The sequence below is a fragment of the Mobula birostris genome, chromosome 25 (assembly GCF_030028105.1).
Source record: "Mobula birostris isolate sMobBir1 chromosome 25, sMobBir1.hap1, whole genome shotgun sequence".
In the NCBI taxonomy this organism is placed as follows: domain Eukaryota; kingdom Metazoa; phylum Chordata; class Chondrichthyes; order Myliobatiformes; family Myliobatidae; genus Mobula; species Mobula birostris.
The window spans coordinates 10,259,028-10,276,225 of record NC_092394.1 but is presented as its reverse complement, the minus strand read 5'-3'; the positions used below and the strand labels follow the sequence as shown (position 1 = coordinate 10,276,225).

The following is a 17,198-nucleotide window of genomic DNA, read 5'->3' as shown; positions in this document are numbered from 1 at the left end:
AACAGTTTGATAACAGCAGGGTAGAAGCTGTCCTTGATGCTGGTGGAATTGCTTTCCGACTTTTGTATCTCCTGCCTGATGGAAGAGGGGAGAAGGGAGACTGTCCGGGATGAGTTGGACCTTCAAGCATTCCCACAGTATCTTTAGTGATGCCTAAAGAGCAAGATATTTGTGTGTGTGTATATAATTGGGAGAAGGGGAAGGGAGAGGGGAGGGAGATGGAAGCACCAGAGAGACATTCTGTAATGATCAATAAACCAATTGTTTGAAATCAAATGACCTTGCCTGGTGTGTCAGGGCTGCACACATGCCAACCCCTGCCCCAACACTCCTTCTCTGACACCTGTTTCACACCCACGGCACTCCACTCTCAGCATTCCCAACATTCTTTGCTCCTGTCAGATTTACAAACTCGCTCTCTGTTCTACATTGACAAATATGGTACTGTGCATCTGCATGTGTGTATGTATATGGACATGTGACCGTGTGAGTGTAGGGGTGTGGATATGTGTATGTATGTGTATGTGTGCATGTGTGAAAATGTGTATTTGCATGTGTGTGGATGTGTATTTGCATATGCATGTGTGTGTTAGGGCATAATCTGGAGTTAGGGTATATACAAATACTAATTTCACCAGCAACCAATCTTCAGACACAAATATGGATCGTAGATTGAATTTAAAAGACAGCTCAGAACAATTAAACCTCAGATGTCTGCAGATGCATGAATGTGGTAATTAACATTCATTTTGTCTGTCTGGAATGTGGGTGCAAAGAAGGAGGTGTTTGAAAACCGTATGTCATTCAAAGGAAGCATTGTAGATACATTGTAACTATGGAATCACCCTGCTGTTACCTTTGACCTTTGGCATATAAAAATGTCATGTAATGGGTCAGGAGGCCTCTTCTTCCTAGAGTGTCTCAATATAATGCCTGTTGTTGAATAAGACACTTGTATATCCCTTAGCCTCGGTGTCTCTCTGGTGACTTTTTTCATGTTGCAACAGTGTTTGTGTGTGTGTGTGTGTGTGTGTGTGTGTGTATGTATGCAAGTCTGGTAACTATTTATATGTGTGTGTGAAGGTAGTTGTGAACACACGACTGCACTTGTGTGCAAGTGTTGATGTGTTTACACTGTACGTGTGTGTGTGTTTATCCATGCGGAAATGTGATTGTATTTATACAAGGGCTGTGGTTTTGCGTGCGTCATTGCCCGTGCTAGTGCGACCAGTTGTGTATGCCTGAGTGTTTACTGTGGTAATGATCAGAGTGACTGTGATCCCCCACATCACCTCCCTGCCCGCACACAGGCACTAGCCATCTGACCGAGACCAGTACCTGCATTTGCCTGTGCGTGGATGTGTGTCCATGAAATGGTGGGGGGGGGGGGCAGAAATTTGAGGGGAGACGACACTCCTTATTTCCCATATAAGTAACAGTTGAGTTTGATGCCAGTAATAAATCATGGGATTGAAATCCCTGATACAAAGCAGACATCATCTTAACCCTTCACCATGTTATATTGTCTTTTGTCGGTCTCCCGGGTAGCTGCATGCAGTCTGTACTCCACAGATCCATTACTCTCCATAAAAAAGGGGGCTGTGAAGCTTAGCAGCTTAAGGTGCCTGTTCAGTGAGATAAGTGTTATCGGTCCGGTACTCAGAAGATTATCGATCCCGGCTGATAAAATAATGAACTGAGCAGATGGTCGATTCACTCCTTTTTCTAAAGCTGCTTTGAGTTCACCATTAATTCATTGGAAGGCAGCATTCTTCTGTTTCGTCCGCCTCTTATCCCGCTACATCTTGCTCTTATTTTCCACCAGATGCACTTCTTGGCTGCCACTAATGGAATCTGGCAGCGCGGCGGCCACATGAATAAATCTATCTCCGAGTTCCCCCGAGAGTGGCACTGAGGCTGGAAAAGAACCTATCCTGACCCCTCAGCAGTACAGATCCTCACTCAGAGGGTGCTCCACATAACCTCAGGAACAGAACCCACAAACACAAGAGATTCTGCAGAAGCTGGAAGTCCAAAGCAACACACACAAAACGCTGGAGGAACTCAGCAGGCCAGGCAGCACCTACGGAAATGAATAGACAGTCAGCATTTCGGGCTGAGACGCTTCTTCAGGACTGGGCGAGAAGTTGGAGGGGTGGAGGAAATGTCTGATTAAATGGTGGGGGGAGGGGGAATGAGGCTAGCTGGAAGGTGGCAGGTGAAGCCAGGCGGGAGGGAAAGGTCAAGGGCTGGAGAAGAAGGAATCTGATAGGAGAGGAGAGTGGACCATAGGAGAAAGGGAAACAGGAGGGGCACCAGGGGAAGTGATAGGCAGGTGAGAAGAAGTAAAAGGTCAGAGTGGGAAAAAGAGGAGGGGGGAGGGAAATTTGGTTCACCAAAAAGAGAAGTCAATATCCAGAGATCCAATATGCAGAGATGTAGAAACTTTCTCAAACTCAGCACTCACTCCCACGACTGGCCCAAATGATTTACTTCTACTGGATTTCACTCACCCTTTGTCACAGCCACAACAATCAGTGCCAGGGATGTAACATTATCATCTCCTTGTGAGCTGGGACTAGATGTGTGTCGGTGTTTGTTTTCTTTCAAGATGGACCAAGTTAACACTTGGTGAGGCATGGTTTGATATGAATCATTAAGCTGCTTCACTCTACGTTGCCTGAATGCATTCTTACAGTCATTTACATTTATTTCATCCAATACCCGTATCTTTCCCCACAGCACTGAATCCTCGGACTTGGCATTGCCTCTGTACACTTTGCTGTTGTTTCACAGCTGCCTGGTTGTGTAACATCCTCCTACATTCAAAGTTAAAAGTCAATTTATTATCAAAGTACACACATGTCACCGAACACTGTTCTGAGATTCATTTTCATGCAGTCATCCGTGGCTAGAGTGGAAGTGCCCTGGCCCATCAGTCGTAGGTTCAAGGGTCGCCACGGTTAGTGAGACGCTTTGACAATGTCAGAGTTCAGTTCCGGCGCTGTCAGTAAGAAGTTTGTACATTCTTCCCGAGAGGACATGAGTTTCCTCTGAATGCTCCGGTTTCCTCCCACAATCCAAAGACGTACTGGTTAGTAGGTTCATTGGCCATTGTAAATTGTCCTGTGACTAGGCTGGGGTTAAATAGGTGTGTCACTGGGCAGTTTGGCTTACTGGGCCGGTAGGGCCTGTTCCAGCTCCGCACTCTATCTCTAAATAAATAAATAAAACGTTTTTCTGTGGACGTTTATTGTGTTGGGCACGTGGCCAAGTGGTTAAAGCGTTCATCTAGTGATTTGAAGGTCACTAGCTTGAGCTTCAGCTCGTGGCAGCATGTTTGTGCCCTTGAGCAAGGCACTTAACCACACATTGCCCTGGTGTCTGTGCGAGGAGTGGTGCCCCACACAGACTTCCAATCTGTGCCTTGTCAGGCATGAAAATGCCCGACGCAGCCCTCTCATGGTCTGAGTCGACGTCCCCCCTCTGTGGAGATGTGAGTGTGGAATGTGGGCCTGTATACTCATACAACCACTTCTTCTTCTGGAGAGGGATGGGCTCCGCCAGGTTTCAGATGCCCAAGACATGCCGCATGACGAGCACACCAAAAAGCTGGTGCAAAGCTTGTCATGATGGCGCCCTGACGACTCCACCAGGAGTTAAGGGCGCAAGAAGAGGAAGAAGAAGAATTGTACCAAGATACAGTGAAAAACTGGCCTTGCCTGCTGTTCTTACAGATCAATGCATTCAAACTGTGCACTGAGCTAAAATAATAACAGAATGCAGAGTAAAGTGTAACAGCTACAGAGGACATGCAGTGCAGGTAAGCAATGACGTGCAAGATCATATCGAGGTCAGCTGCTCTGCACACGACTGCAGAGAGCTGTGGATTCAGCTGTGGTAAACCATATATATATGTTGTAACTGGGTTACCTGTCTGGACACGCCCCTCTGCTGACTGCTCCTGTGGCCCCTCCGACAGACCCCTGAATAAAGGCGATTGTGCCACTACTCCTCCCTCAGTCCAGGGCAGATACTCAGTATGGTCGAGGTCACATTTTACTGCTAATAAAAGCCTTTCAGTATTTACTCTACTTCCAGTCTTTTGGAGTAATTGATAGTGCATCATTTTTATTAGCAGTAATCTTAAAGCATGGAACACGTCCTGAGACCCGACAAGTTAGATCTTGACCTGCAAACACATGAAGCTGGAAATACTTTCGAACTCTGGCTGGCCTATACCTGGAGGAGATTGAAGTGACCGGGTCCACCGCAAAGCATGGAGTTCTCCTCTCCAGGGTCAGTCCACGGGTCTACCTGATGATCAGAGACCAGCCGAGCTACAACGGCGTGATGAGTGCCCTCAAAAGACAATACCTGTGGCTGGTAAACACAGTCCATGTGCGACGTCACTTAGTGACGCAGCAGCAGAGGCCCGAAGAGTCGAGCGTTGAGTTCGTCTGGGCTCTACAGACATTTGTGCGGACCTGCGATTGCCGAGAACTGACGGCTGAACAGCATGTGGAACTCCTAGTAAGAGACGCCTTCGTCACGGGGACCAGGTCAGTGTATGTGCGCCAGCGGCTGCTGGAACACGCCGATCTTACCTTACGTTCGGCGATTGAACTGGCCGACATATTGGAGGCCGCTCTCCACAACTCTGATGCTCTCCAGGCACGCAATCTCCCGATGGCCTCGTGGACGCTGCAGACCCCGCAACCCGCCGGCGAATCGACCATGGCTGCTGCCAGTTGCGAGTCCGCGAAGTGCTATTTCTGCGGACTTCAGAAGCATCCCCGGAAACACTGCTCGGCCCGAGAAGCTACCTGCTCCAGCTGCGGAAAGAAGGGCCACTTCGCCAAGGCCTGTAAATCCAAACCGCGAGCGGGATCGAGCAGCGCCACATGCGAGGCATGGGGGTCGCCATCTTGCCGGCACACTGCCACCACGTGCGAGACATGGGGGCGGCCATCTTGGTTGGTGCCACCTCGCACTGCCTACGACCCACGGGTGCTCACCAGGCAACCCGCCGTGCCAGACCAAGACAGCGACTCGACTCTGGCCTCCGTGACCCTCGACCAAAGCGCTCCCCACCAGCTCGCAAGGTCAATGATGGACATCCTGGTGGAGGGGCGCAGGACAAACTGCCTGTTTGACTCGTGCAGCACGGACAGTTTTATCCACCTGGACACGGTGCAGCATTGTGGACTCGCGATACGGCCGGTAAGTCAGAGGGTCGCCATGGCTTCCAGGTCGCATACGACAGACATCTGGGGGGGGGGGGGTTGTGTAGCAACACTAGTGGTGCAGGGCACAGAATATTGAGACTTTACGTTACTGGTCATGCCTCAACTGTGTGTCCCTGTGCTATTGGGGCTCAACTTCCAGAGCCGCCTGAAAAGCGTGACAATGGAGTATGATGGGCCCCTCCCACCAATCACTGTCGGAAATACTCAGCTTTGTAGGAATATGTCACGTACCCCGCTACTGACCACACACACACACCGACCCGCGCATCCCACCAAACACCATGCCAACAGCTGCACTACGGGCACCACTTGCCGCCTCTCCACCCTCAGGATCCCTCCCCCACCACTGTTCGCCAACTTGACCCCCGACTGTAAACCCGTGGCAACTAAAAGCAGGAGGTACAGTGCGGGGGACAGAGCCTTCATTAAGTCGGAGGTGCAGCGGCTGCTCAGGGAGGGGGTCATTGAGGCAAGCACAAGTCCTTGGAGGGCGCAGGTGGTCGTTGTTAGGAACAGGGAGAAGAATAGGATGGTTGTGGACTATAGCCAGACCATCAATAGGTTCACGCAGCTCGACGCCTACCCTCTACCCCGCATCGCGGATATGGTCAATCAGATAGCACAGTACAAGGTGTACTCGACCATAGACCTAAAATCCACTTACCATCAACTCCCCATCCGCCAGGAGGACTGCCCTTACACCGCCTTTGAGGCAGACGGCAGGCTTTATCACTTCCTGCGCGTACCCTTCGGTGTCACGAATGGTGTATCTGTCTTCCAGAGGGAAATAGGACAGATGGTGGACCAGTGCCAACTGAAGGCCACGTTCCCATATCTGGATAACATCACCATCTGCGGTCACGACCGGCAGGATCATGACAACAACCTCCAAAAATTTCTCCAAGCGGCCAAATCTTTCAACCTCACCTATAACAAGGACAAGTGTGTATTTGGGACCACCTGACTTGCTATCCTTGGGTGTGTTGTGGAGAACGGAGTCATTGGCCCTGACCCTGACCGTATGCGGCCCTATTGGAACTCCCTCTTCCTAACACCCTCAGAGCCCTCAGAAGGTGCCCGGGCTTCATTTCATATTACACCCAATGGGTCCCTAACTACGCAGACAAGGCCCACCACCTGGTCAAGTCCACCACATTCCCCCTCTCAGCCGAGGCCTGCGCGGCCTTCAGCTGCATAAAAGGGAACATTGCCAAAGCAGCAATGCATGCGGTGGACGAGGCCATTCCCTTCCAAGTAGAGAGTGACGCCTCCGACTTCGCGCTGGCTGCTACCCTCAACCAGGCGGGAAGACCGGTGGCGTTCTTCTCCCGTACCCTACAAGGCCCTGAAGTTCGGCACTCCGTGGTGGAGAAAGAGGCCCAGGCCATAGTGAAAGCTATTAGGCACTGGTGGCACTATCTCGCCGGCAAAAAGTTCATCCTGCTGACTGACCAGCGCTCAGTCGCATTCATGTTTAGTGACCAACAGCGGGACAAAGTCAAAAATGATAAAATTTTGAGGTGGAGAATTGAACTCTCCACCTACAACTATGACATCATGTACAGGCCTGGAAAGCTCAACGAGCCCTCCGATGCCCTATCCCGGGGAACATGCGCCAGCGCGCAGATCGACCGGCTATACGCCCTACATGTAGACCTTTGCCACCCGGGAGTCACCCGGCTTTTCCACTTCGTGAAAGCCCAGAACCTGCCTTACTCCCTTCAGGAGATCAGGACGATGACCAGGGACTGCCAAGTCTGCGCAGAATGCAAACCGCACTTCTACCGACCCGAAAAGGCACAAGTAATCAAGGCCACCCGCCCCTTTGAGCGACTGAGTGTTGACTTTAAGGGCCCCCTTCCCTCCACCGACGGCAATGTGTACTTTCTTAATGTTATCGACGAGTACTCGCGGTTCCCCTTCGCCATCCCCTGCCCCGCCACCACTACCACGTCAGTTATAAAAGCCCTGCGCAAGCTCTTCACTCTGTTCGGATACCCATGCTATATCCACAGTAACAGAGGGTCCTCGTTTATGAGTGACGAGCTGCGCCAATATCTACTGGCTAGGGGAATTGCAACCAGTAGGACCACGAGCTATAATCCCCGGGGGAATGGACAGGTAGAGAAGGAGAATGGCACGGTGTGGAAAGCCACACTCTTAGCCCTCAGGTCAAAGGGACTGCCGGTCTCCCGCTGGCAGGAGGTCCTTCCCGAGGCACTCCACTCCATCCGCTCCCTGTTATGCACAGCCACCAATGCCACCCCTCATGAACGGCTCTTTTCTTTTCCCAGAAAGTCGACCAGTGGGACCACCCTACCATCTTGGCTGACGTCCCCGGGGCCAGTGCTGCTTCGGAAACATGCGAGGAGCAATAAATACTCCCTGATGGTCGAGGGGGTTCACTTGCTTCATGCGAACCCCCAGTATGCCTATGTGGTTTTATCTGATGGGCGGGAGGACATGGTCTCCTTCCGCGACCTGGTGCCCGCAGGAGCACCGGGCCCCTACCCTGAACACTCCGTGGTGACTATTGACCCCGTACCCACCAATGTATGTACCTACGAGACACCGTGCACCCCAAACCCTATACAGACACCACACGACACTCCCATACTGGGCGCGACGCACATGCACGAGGGATTACCGACGCCTAACGTGCTGGCACCTGAAGTCAGGCCGGAGCCAGCACAACCACCATCGCCGGTGCAATTACCCCTAAATAAAGGTGATTGTGTCACTGCTCCTCCCTCAGTCCAGGGCAGATACTCAGCATGGTCGAGGTCACATTTTACTGCTAATAAAAGTCTTTCAGTATTTACTCTACTTCCAGTCTTTTGGAGTAATTGATAGTGCATCAGCAGCTCAGCACGTCACAGAAACCAGCCTCCTCCCCTCCTGGGCACGACGGACAAAGTGAGGAGGCGGTGAATGCCGGCGGGGCCACGCGGGACGTGAACCGTAGTGGTTGGGGTTACACCACTGCAGCACCAGCGACCCAGGTTCAGATTCTGCCACTGCCTGTAAGGAGCTTGAAGGTTCTTGCCGAAACCACGTGGGTTTCCTCCGGATATTCTGGTTTCCTGCCACATTCCAAAGGTGTACGGGTTAGAGGTTAATTGGTCACCTGGGTGTAAATGGACACTGGAAGGGACCATTATCGTGCTGTATCTCTAAATAAGTAAAAATTCCATCATAAACGTGATGGGCAGAGTGGCCTGCCTCTGTGCTATAGACGAGAAAGCCCCACACTGTGTGAACCATCTTATTGCATTGAAGGTGGCATGGTAGCGTAGTGGCTGGCGTAAAACTTCAGTGACTGAGGCTCAGTTGCAGGCACTGTCTGTAAGGAGTTTTTACATTCTCCCTGTCACCGCCTGGAGCTGCTCTGGGGGGCTCCGGTTTCCTCCCACATTCCAGAGACATATGGTTCGGGTTCAACCGTAAACAGGAGAAAATCTGCAGGCGCTGGAAATCAGAGCAACGCACACACAGAGTGCTGGAGGAACTCGGCAGGCCGGGCAGCATCTATGCCAAAGAGTAAAGAGTTGGCATTTTGGGCCGAGACCCTGCAGCAGGTTAGGGTTAGTGACCGTGGGCACGTTACGTGTGGCAGTGGAAGCGTAGCGACTCTTGCGGGCTGCCTCCTTCACAATTTGTTGCAAACGACACATTTGTAGGTTTCGATGTACATGTGATAAATAAAGCTCATCATTATCTTTCTTATAATTAGAATCTTCTTAATTTTACTTCCTGACTGATTAAAAATCTGGAACAGGGGCAGCTCCTGTTAATGCACGGAAGTCGCTCGGAATTGCTCTCCTTCTGAAAACACAACTTGATCAACTTCCTCGCCCTCAGGAAGTCTCGAACAACTGATACCACACAGCAGCCTGGCTTTGTAAACTTGGGTGGACGATTGTTAACAGAGGTTCACAGACTTTTCGGGCTGTTCGATGTGACTTTCACAGCCTTCTGTTGAAACATTTAAAAGTCTTGCGCTGTAGGAATCACAGGTCATCATAAAGTACTTCACAACCGATAGAGTTGACTAAAGATACCAATGGGACTCTCTCTCTGAAAATTGTTCAGTAAAATTTGTTCTAAGGAGACTGTCAAAACTGTGCCAAAGTATTTGGCCTCTGTTTTCTTTGCTTTAGGCACAGTAACTACGCCCCACACATGGAATTGGTTAGAGATGGAAAAAAACGAGAGCTGCAGTTTATTCAAGCCTGCTCTAAATGTTAGAAACATTTGAAAACAAGGAAGCATTCTGCGAAAAGAGTGCCTAGACAGGTCTTACGCCGATTTTAATTAATTGCAGTGTTTTGGCAGAGTTTGGGGTATCCTTCAGTGCCTGCGTTTAACCTTTGGGATTTATTTAGCCTACGGGGTCACCTCATATGGTGCAGCAGCTGTTACTTAAAAAATAAATCCAAGATAATTCGGGAAGTGAAACATTTTCAGTTCTGCTTCATGCTGGACGGAGTGGAACAATCTCTACTTTTCTCTGCCTAAGCGCCGTTTCTTCTCCCCCACCTCCAGAAAAAAAAAACCACTGGCTTCTTTTCCTAATAGGGTTGCCGATAACTGGGATAAATGGTTGAAAAAGGTACAGTTATGTTTTTTTGGCTTTGGTTTCTACTGTGTGACTTCTGTTTCACCAACCCCATAGCAGCTCCTGTTCGTCTGGAGACTGGGCATCTGATACCCATTGAAAGCAACACTCTGACCAGAGAGTTCAATATCCCTGAGTTAGAGGAGGATGACTACACTGAACTTGAGGACTATGAGGATGAAGAGGATATCTTTGGCTTTCCTGAGGATGCATTAGTAAATAAGGAACAAGTTGCCACTCCTAAAACCTCAGATTCCCTACGTAAAAAATTCAAGGGCAAGTCTCGGATCCAACGACTGGCTTTGGTCAACACTGATTTTGCCTTCAATTTCTACAGGGCCTTGCTGAAGTCCCAGTCAAACGACAAAAATGTGGTCTTCTCTCCATTTGGACTCTCCAGTCTGATGGCGATGGTCATGGTGGGGGCAGGCAACAGGACCCAGCAGCAGATCTCCCGAGCTCTTGGCTTCGATCAGTTTGTCAATACCAGACCAGAGACGGGTGACGAGGTCCTGCACGACGTCTTCCACAAGCTCATCCACAGGCTCTTCAGACATGACTTCGGGTACACGCTTAAAGATTTCTCCGGCATCTACGTCAGGGAAGGTCTGGAGATCAGGAAGACGTTCAAGGAGTGGCTAAGGCAGTACTATGGGGCGCACGCACGCTCTGTGGATTTCTCGGAACCCCAACTTGTCACCAAATTCAACCAACTCATCTTGAGGGCCACCAAGGGAAAACTCCAGGCCGTGGTGGAGGACATCGACCCACAGACGGTAATGCTCGTCTTCCAGGCACTCCATTTCAAAGGTCAGTGCGCTGATACATGCTATTATCATAATGAGGCAATTTTATTTTTATATCACTAGACTAATGGCGCTTGCGTTTAATTATGCTCGAATGGCACGGCAGTATCAAGCGAGAGGCAGATTCACAGTTGAGAGCAGATCTCCGCACTTGTCATCCTCCACAGTTTAGCAAGTGAGTGTATCACTGGGCTCATTACTGACGAACATCGCATGGAGTGAAATTACTTGTGCAGTAAGATATGAACGAAACCTGCCACAGGAGGTGAACCTTTGTACATTTCAGTCTAAGTACCTTCTCATATCACCAAAGTTGTCAATTATTGTCTGTGAACCTCTCCAGCTCTGCAAATGAGTAGAGCCATTTCCTACATCTAATAATTGTTGTAAGTTATATATATATATTTCATCAGTTTTCTCTTCTGCCTCTTTGCACTCCCTCTTAATCCAATCTTCCTTTCCCTTTCTGTGCGTGATTTTACATTGAGATCCCTGTCTCTAATTCACACTTGAATCTCAGCCCTTGTGCTGTTCCACCATTCTAATTAGTGATGCATTTACACAGCTACTTCACCCTGGTTACTGGCACCCTGTTTCTCCTCGATGTAAATGACATCAACTCATACGTTCAGGAACCTGCCATGCAAATAAAAGCAAAGACATAAGGCAAGCATAATTAACGACGGCCACCATTTGGTGACCTGGATAATAAATAATGACCATCATTACTATGACACATTGATCGGTTGTTGGATTCACAATAAATATATTACACTGTGAGGAAGGTGACATTTCCAAATATTACAGCAGCGTTTTAGTGTTCCCACATGTTGAGCCGCATGGTAAAACACGATGCTGTGTTGACAAATTAATTACGTACCAATTAGAAGCCGGGTCCTCCAAGAGGACCACAAACTTGTCATAGGGTCATTGAGGCTTGCGTGCCTCAATGACCCGGAGAGCTGTGTTGGCTGGAGTCAGGGCTTTATGCTTTGGCTCTTGGTAGGGTCACCCATGCCAAACAGGTCAAAAGGTAGAGGCCAGACTGATATTGGTCCACTGGTCCTTCAGGGTCGGGGGTTCAGCTCAGGGCCAACAATACTGACTGGTAAAACAAAATTGTTATGGAAACAGTGATGAAGATTTCTTCTACATCGGACTGCATTAGTAATCCTGAGCCTTCACCCGGGAATTGCATGACTGACCGTAGTAAAAAACCACGAGGAAGCTACTGACATTGTGAAGGAAGGTCTGAACACCACCAGAGATAGACGACCTTCATTGCTGCCCTAAACGCCAGTGGCGTAATGGGCAGTTTAAAAAAAAGAAGCCAGATATTTCACTTATAAGGCAAGAGAAAGGGAGGGTCATGGGCACAGTAGAAATGATTAAAAATTAGCTTTACTTGCCACACGTACCTCGAAACATGGAGTGAAATGCGTCATTTGCATCAACGGCCAATACAGTCAGAGGATGTGCTGGGGGCAGCCCACAAGTGTCACCAACATGCTGCACACTTACTAACCCCCAACCTGTACGCCTTTGGAATATGGAAGGAAACCGGAGCACCCAGAGGAAACGGTGAGGTGGTAGCCACTTTAAGTTGTTTAGTACTGAAGGACTGATAAGGATTAGAGCAATGCCTGTCTGCTATCTTTTTTTTTAAAGATTAAAGATTAACTTTATTTGTCACACGTACATTGGGGCACTCCTTGCAGACAGCGGTGAAGTGGAACCAGGGTCGCTGGCACTGTAATAGCGTTACACCATCTGCTATGCTATCGTGCTGCCCCGGGGCGGTAAGGGCTAATACGAGACGCCGTAATTCTAAAGTAATTGGAGGAAAGTGTAGGGGAATGGCAGAGGTCAGTTTTTTTTTACACAGAGAGTGTTGAGCCCTTAAAAGGTCACCACAAAATCAGTTCCCAAAGAATCTGTACTGTATTGTACTGTTCTGTGTTCTAAACTTACTCACTCCCTCAGTCCTATCCTTTTTATGCCCAATTTTGCTTTCAAATTCCTCTACCCCTTTCTGTCCCTTCTCTAACGCCAACCCCTCTAGCTTCCCACCGCACTACATGTACCAACTGCTCGCAGTCTCCAAAGCTAAGGCCAACCCCATCACCCTTTCCGCAGCTCACAGCCCAAGGACAAACCCCGATGCCGCTCTGAGAAACGCCTCATGGTGTTCTAATGTGGTGAAGGTGCTGCGTCAATGTAAGATGTTATTAGTGGCACTTGAGTGTCCAGGAGGGAGGATGAAGTTCAGCTTATTGTGTCTTTCTAGGCTGTGGGGAAGTGTTTGGTTTACAACTTAGGGCCAGCGTCTATGTTTAACATTGGCTCAGAACAGCATAGTTTCTGACACTAGACTTGTCTTTGCCCTTGTTCTGAGACATACCATCCACAGTCTATGTAACTAGAGAACTTACAAACACAGTGTAATTAACGAGAGGAGCCACTAAACTGCACCAATTAAAGCAGCATGGTATTTCCAGAAACTTGGACACAGGAAGAGAGAACAAGGTGGCAATCAATTGAATCCATCTGTTTATAGACCATATCAAATTCATGGAAAATTCCAGTCATAGCTTACTGTTGGAGAAGGTCCAAAATTCACAGATGTTATTTCAATATATACAGTACGTAACTATATGTCCCTTCCTTTTCTTCTTCTCCCTCTTCTCTCTTTTATAGCCTCCTCTCTTTCTCCATTCCCCATTCTGGTTCCCCTCTCAGCTGTCCTCTTCTCCTCACATCCCTCTGGTGCCCCTCCTCCTTCCCTTTCTCCCATGGTCCACTCTCCTCTCCTCAGATTCTTCTTCTTCAGCCCTTTGCCTCTTCCACCTATCAGCTCCCAGCTTCTCAGTTCATCACCACCTCCCCCACGAACCCACCATCCCCCTCACTTGGCTTCACCTATCGCCCGCCAGCTTGTAGTCCTCCTTCTCTCCCATCTTCTTATTCTGACTTCCCCCACCTTCCTTTCCAGTCCTGATGAAAGGTCTCGGCCTGAAATGTTGACTGTTTATTCCCCTCCATGGATGCTGCCTGACCTGCCGAGTTGCTCGAACATTTTGTGTGTTGTTCCTCATCTGCAGAATGACTTGTGTTTATAAATGAATGTATCTACTGTCTGCGGTAAACTCTATGAGTCAGCAGCTTTGATTATTTTTCCTTCTTGCTATCCAACCACATTCTCTCCTCTCCTAAAGCCAATGAATCCTTCTGGGGCTTCACAGTTCATCCTGCACTCCAGTTCTGCTACCTTAATTACATGTCAGCCAATATGGTCGCTCCTCACCTCTGACACAGAACGGTGATAGCTCCATAGAGTTGAACAGCATAGCAACAGGCCCTTCAGCCCAACTGGCCCATGCTGACCAAGATTCTCATTTGGCTGCATTTGGTCCATGTCCTTCTAAACTTTTCCTAACTACAGAACTGGGCAAAAGTCTAAGACTTTTGCACAGTACTGTATTTGTCAACGTGGAGCAGAGAGTGAGTTTGTAAATCTGGCAGGAGCAAAAGATGTTGAGAATGGTGAAGGTGGAGCTCATGGGAGGGCTGTGGGACAGGTGGCAGAAAAGGAGAGCCAGGGGTCAGGGGGGTGTTGTGGGTGCAGGCACACCCGGCCCAGAGACACCAGGCAAGGTCATTTGATTCCAAACAATTGGTTTATTGATTGTTACAGAATGTCTCTCTGGTGCTTCCCACTCCCTCCACCTCCCTTCCCCTTTTCCCAACCATGATTCCCCTCTCCCTGCCCCCTTCCCACTCTCAGTCCACAGTAGAGACCCATATCAGAATCAGGTTTATCATCACTCACAGATGCCACGAAATTTGTTTTTTTTTTGGCAGCAGTACAGTGCAGTACATAAAATTACTACAGTACTGTGCAAAAGTCTTCAGCACCCTAGCTCTATATATATATTTTTGGACAGAACTGTATGTACCTGTCCAAGTGTATTTTAAAAATCGTTAATGTACCTGTCTCACCCACTTCTTCTGGCAAATCTTTCCATACAAGGATCATGCTCTTGGTGAAAAAGTTGTCCTTAGTTTCCTACACTGTTACAGTGCCAACAACTTGGCCACTGCCTGTAAGGAGTTTGTACGTTCTCCCCGTGACCGCGTGGGTTTCCTCCGGGTGCTCTGGTTTCCTCCCACAGTCCAAAGGCATATGGGTTAGTTGGTGAATTCGTCACATGAGTGTAATTGGGCAATGCAGGCTCGTTGGGACAGAAGGATTTTACTTTGCTTTATTTCAAAATAAGAAAGTAAAAACAAAGTAAAATAAATCTTTCCTGAAGGGGCTCGGCCCGAACCGTCGACTGTACTCTTTTCCATAGATGCTGCCTGGCCTGCTGAGTTCCTCCAGTATTTTGTGTGTGTGTGTGTGTGTGTGTGTTGCCTGGTTTTCCAGCTTGTTTGTGATAGTTCTCTCCCTTCTCACCTTAAAAATATGCTTTCTAGTTCTCGATTCCCCAACCTTGGGAGAAAGACTGAGTACGTTCACACAATCTATTGTGCGTTCACACAATTGTGGGTTGAAAATACCTGTCGAGACTAGAAGCAATTAAGTTCTCTCATCTATTACTAAAGACACCCACATTCCAGAGGGGAGGCCACCAAGAATGTTTCTTCTCCTCGAGGAACATGGTTCATTGTGATAATGACAGTTACTCGAGTTTAGCACAAACACAAGAGTTTCTGCTGATGATGGAAATCCAGAACAACACACACACTCAAAATCTTGGAGGAACTCAGCAAATCAGGCAGCATCTATGGAAATGAATGACTGTTCTTCAGTAATGAACAAGAACAGGGAAGATGCCAGAATGCATCCGTTTAGTCCAGGCACCACTCTGCGACTTTGTCACCCACAGCCATTAGAATAATGGCTCTCTCCTCCTTCTCTCTCCTCGTTTCTTTCACACTCTCCCTCTACTCCCTCCCTTTCTCTCCTGGTCTCCTTCATTCTCTTTCACCTTCTCTCTCTCTTTCTCTCTCTCCTGGCCTCTTTCATTCTCTTTCTCCTCTCTCTGCTTCTCTTTCTCCTTCTCTCTCTCTCCCTGTCTTTCGTTCTCTCTCTCCTGGTCTCTTTCAGTCTTTCTCTCCTCTCTCTCCCTCTCTCTTCTCTCTATCCCCCCCTCTCTCCTTCCCCCTCTCCCACCTCTCCTCCTCTCTCACCCTCTCCCTTCCTCTCTCCCACATTCTCTCTCCCTCTCCCTTCTCTTTACCCTCTCTGACTGTCCCACTTCCTGTCACTCTCTCTTTTTCAAAGAGGAAGAGAGACATTATAATAAACTTTTGTATTTTTATGTATTGTATTCCATCTAACATAAGTATTGTAATAACTTAGTTTGTAGATGGAACTATTAACAAGAACTGCAGCGAAACTTGTCCTAACAACAAGTTTATACACGCCTACAAATGCACACAATGTTTTAATTTGTCTAAGGATGCTGACCGAAGAGATAGTTTCCTATGTCATACAAAGCAACTTCATTGTGGGAGCTTAGCCTGCAATCCCTTGCTATGATGTATGTGAGTATGAGGTTCCCATATCATACACGTTTCCTGTTCGATTACTTGCTTTACCAGAGATTTCATCTCAGGATGAGCCGCAGCAGAAGTAGTTGCAGGCACTCACCACCACTGCGACTGTGGCTCTCAGCAGAGTTTCCAGGCGACATTTTAAAGAGATCGAAAATCCAAGATTTAAAAGGCAGGATACAGATTTCGAAGGGTGCGACGATAGTGAACGTTGCTGAATTCTCGTATGGAAAGTTTCTTTTCGACAGCCATCTCACTAAAGCAGCTTCTGTTTTAATTGGATGTACCCTGGCAATGTTCTCAGTCTTCTTTCCAAAGCAATGCAGAACACATTAGAGCCTCAAAGAGTTATACACACAATGGCTACTTTATTAGATACATTCTGTACCTAATAAAGTTACCACTGCGGGTGCATTCATGGTCTTCTGTTGCTGTAGGCCGTCCACTTCAAGGTTCAACACGTTGTGTGTTCAGAGATGTTCCTCTGCACACCACTGTTGTAATGTGTGGTTACTTGAGTTACTGTCATCTTCTTATCGGCTTGAACCAGTCTGGCCACTCTCCTCTGACCTCTCTCATTAACACCTTCAGAAATGCCACTCACTGGATGTATCTTTTCCACACTATTCTCTGTAAACTCTAGAGTCTATTGTGCATGGAAATCCCAGGGGATCAGCAGTTTATGTGATATTCAAACCTCCCCATCTGCCACCAACAAACATTCCATGGTCAAGGACACGAATCAATTTCTCCCCCATCAGATGTTTGGTCTGAACATCAGCTGAACCTCTTGATCATGTCTGCATGCTTTTATGCACTGAGTTGCTTCCACAAGACCATAAGACATAGGAGCAGAATTAGGCCAATCAGCCCATCAATCCTGCTCCACTATTCTATCATAGCTGACTTATTATCCCTCTCAACCCCATTCTCCTGACCTGTAACCTTTGGTACCCTGACTAAACA

General features: G+C 48.3%; 1 protein-coding gene across 1 annotated transcript in view; it reads left to right on the top strand.

Annotated features, from left to right (window-relative positions):
• The first annotated feature begins 9,178 nt into the window (after positions 1–9,178).
• LOC140187673 (heparin cofactor 2-like) overlaps positions 9,179–17,198 on the top strand; it is a 52,795-nt gene continuing 44,775 nt past the window's right edge. The window contains exon 1 of the mRNA XM_072243201.1: positions 9,179–10,677. Coding sequence (XP_072099302.1) covers positions 9,849–10,677 — 829 coding nt within the window. The 5' untranslated portion in view covers positions 9,179–9,848. The remainder of the gene's footprint in view (positions 10,678–17,198) is intronic.